This window comes from Sinocyclocheilus anshuiensis, unplaced genomic scaffold (assembly GCF_001515605.1).
Source record: "Sinocyclocheilus anshuiensis isolate Anshui unplaced genomic scaffold, SAMN03320099.WGS_v1.1 scaffold891, whole genome shotgun sequence".
Taxonomy (NCBI): domain Eukaryota; kingdom Metazoa; phylum Chordata; class Actinopteri; order Cypriniformes; family Cyprinidae; genus Sinocyclocheilus; species Sinocyclocheilus anshuiensis.
Genome location: NW_015546076.1, coordinates 305,067 through 307,342, shown reverse-complemented (window position 1 = coordinate 307,342; position 2,276 = coordinate 305,067). Strand labels below are relative to the sequence as shown.

At 39.0% G+C, this 2,276-nt stretch overlaps 1 protein-coding gene across 2 annotated transcripts in view; it reads right to left on the bottom strand.

The window, feature by feature from the left end:
• Positions 1–2,276, bottom strand: part of esamb (endothelial cell adhesion molecule b) — a 49,852-nt gene that overhangs the window by 9,056 nt on the left and 38,520 nt on the right. The window contains exon 5 of one of the 2 annotated variants that reach the window (XM_016501335.1): positions 607–651. The exons of the other annotated variant lie outside the window; for it this stretch is intronic. Coding sequence (XP_016356821.1) covers positions 607–651 — 45 coding nt within the window. The remainder of the gene's footprint in view (positions 1–606; positions 652–2,276) is intronic. 2 annotated transcript variants of the gene reach the window in all.

Here is a 2,276-nt window from a genome sequence, read left to right as displayed (position 1 = left end):
TTTTACACGGCACCCCGGTTGGGAAACACTGGTCTAAATAATGCCTCGAGTAGGGCTTGAGGAAGTGACGTCGCCTGCATCTGCGCAGTGCGACCTGATGCAGCCCCTGAAGTGAGACACAGGAAACAGAAATACTGCAAAATAATAATAATAACGCGACTAAACGAGACGAAATAACGTTATAACATTTCGTTTCGTCTCGTTTTGGTCAACGAAAATGAAGAGACATTTTAGCATAGTTTTTATTTTGTAAACCACATTTAGTCTCGTTTTTATTCGTCAACAATATTGCATTATACATTTAATTATAGTCATCGTCACATGACCAGCATTTACGTTGCGTCTCGTCTCGTTTTCGTCACGTGATAAAGGTTCGTTGACAACGATATTTAGTCATAATTTTCGTTGACGAAAGCAACACTACTGACCTCAAACTTTTACATGGTAGTACAAGTAGATTTATCATTCCTGTACTCAAGACACGTACAAGAAAACAAGGGTTGAGGAATAAACTAAGCAACACTGTAAGAGTGAACCGCACATTTACTGTGGCTCTCAAGAGTCTATCTAAAGGAGTTCTCTCTATCGTAGGGTCTATTCCCTTACCCAGGTATCCCAGCACAAGCACAGGCTGGGGGCAGGACCTCCACTCTGTGAATGCGCAGATGAGAGTGACAGAGAGAGAGGGTGAGAGGAAGACATATGACCAGGAGCATACGATACGTTTGTTTGAGGGGAGATTTACTGAACACCTCATCTCCCTCAGGTCTCTCCTCAGGAGAAAAACTGGGAGACCCACATGCCTGGGATCAAGAAGGAAATTTGCTGCATGGTTGATAAGTATAAGCCAGCTTTACTGAACAGCTGGCACAGCCGTGTATTTCAACTAAAGATTTATGCTGATCAGAACGAACATTTCAACAGAAATAGTCATGATATATTTGGGAAAAATGTATCGGATACTAATGCACATTTTCTATTTTAGTTACTGTAATGTGTCATGCTTTCTTTATCATTTGATATGGACTTAAGAGAACATGCCAGTAGAAATGTTGTAAGCAGTGCCAGCCTGTAGGTTTGTGGGGCCCTATAGGCAAGATAATGAAAATGGGCCCCACTAGTGTAAAAACTGTCATAGCTATTTGACAAGTGAATAGAAAGCACCTAAAATGACAATTTCAATATTTAAGCGTAAATCTGTATTAAGTGTAACACATTCAACATACATATGTAAACAGATTTAAAACAGATTAAAAAAATAGGAGTGCACGTGACCTTGAGTAAACAGATATTCATGAAACAAATAAATAAAATAAAATATAAATTAATTATACATGAAAACTAAATAAAATAAACAGAGCATAAACAAAATAAACATAGAAATATGCACAAATGACTAGAAATACAGGCTATTCTGCTTGTTTTTAAGATCTGATTGATGATCACAAAAAAAAATTGCATTAGACATTGGATGGTGGGTTAAATCTAAATTTTGACAGAGGGAGAGACCTGTATTATTGGCAAGGAGGATGAGTGGGATAGATAAAATCAGGCCCGGTCCTATGGTGGTACTAGCAGGTGCTGAGCACCCTCAGTTGAAGCTGTAATAGGATATAGCTGTAACAGAATAGGATATTGGCAAACACTCCATTGCGTACTTGTGTTTGTGCTCTGTGGAACGCTAAAGGTTTCTATTTACAACGTGTTTTTGCAGCATTGAGCAATGTGGCCAATCACAGACATATCTGTTGATTTCATGAACACAGTGGCCAGTCAGAAGTGTTTAAGTTAGAATCCACGCTCAACATGCCAGAGTTTTTGTTCAGTGTTGAGTTCTGCATGCTCGCAAATCATCTCATTATAACAAAGTGAGAGGCAATGTAAATAAGAGATTCACTGTGCTGTGTAGAGAACTTCATTAAAGGGGTCATATGATGCGATTTAAATTTTTCCTTTCTCTTTGGAGTGTTACAAGCTCTTGGTGCATAAAGAAGATCTGTAAAGTTGCAAAGACTAAAGTCTCAAATCCAAAGAGATATTCTTTATAAAAGTTAAGAGTCAACCACACCTACCTAAAACGGCTCGTTCTAACACGCCCCCACATATCTACATCACTATATTGGAAGATTTGCATAACGCCGCCTAAATGTTCACGCAAAGAAAGAAGGCGTAACTTTTATTCTCGCTGTAGTATTGTTGTTGCCACCGCCATGTCGTGAAGGCGCTGTGTGATTCGTTGTGAAAGCGAAACTACTTTGTTTGGCCTTCCAAAAGAG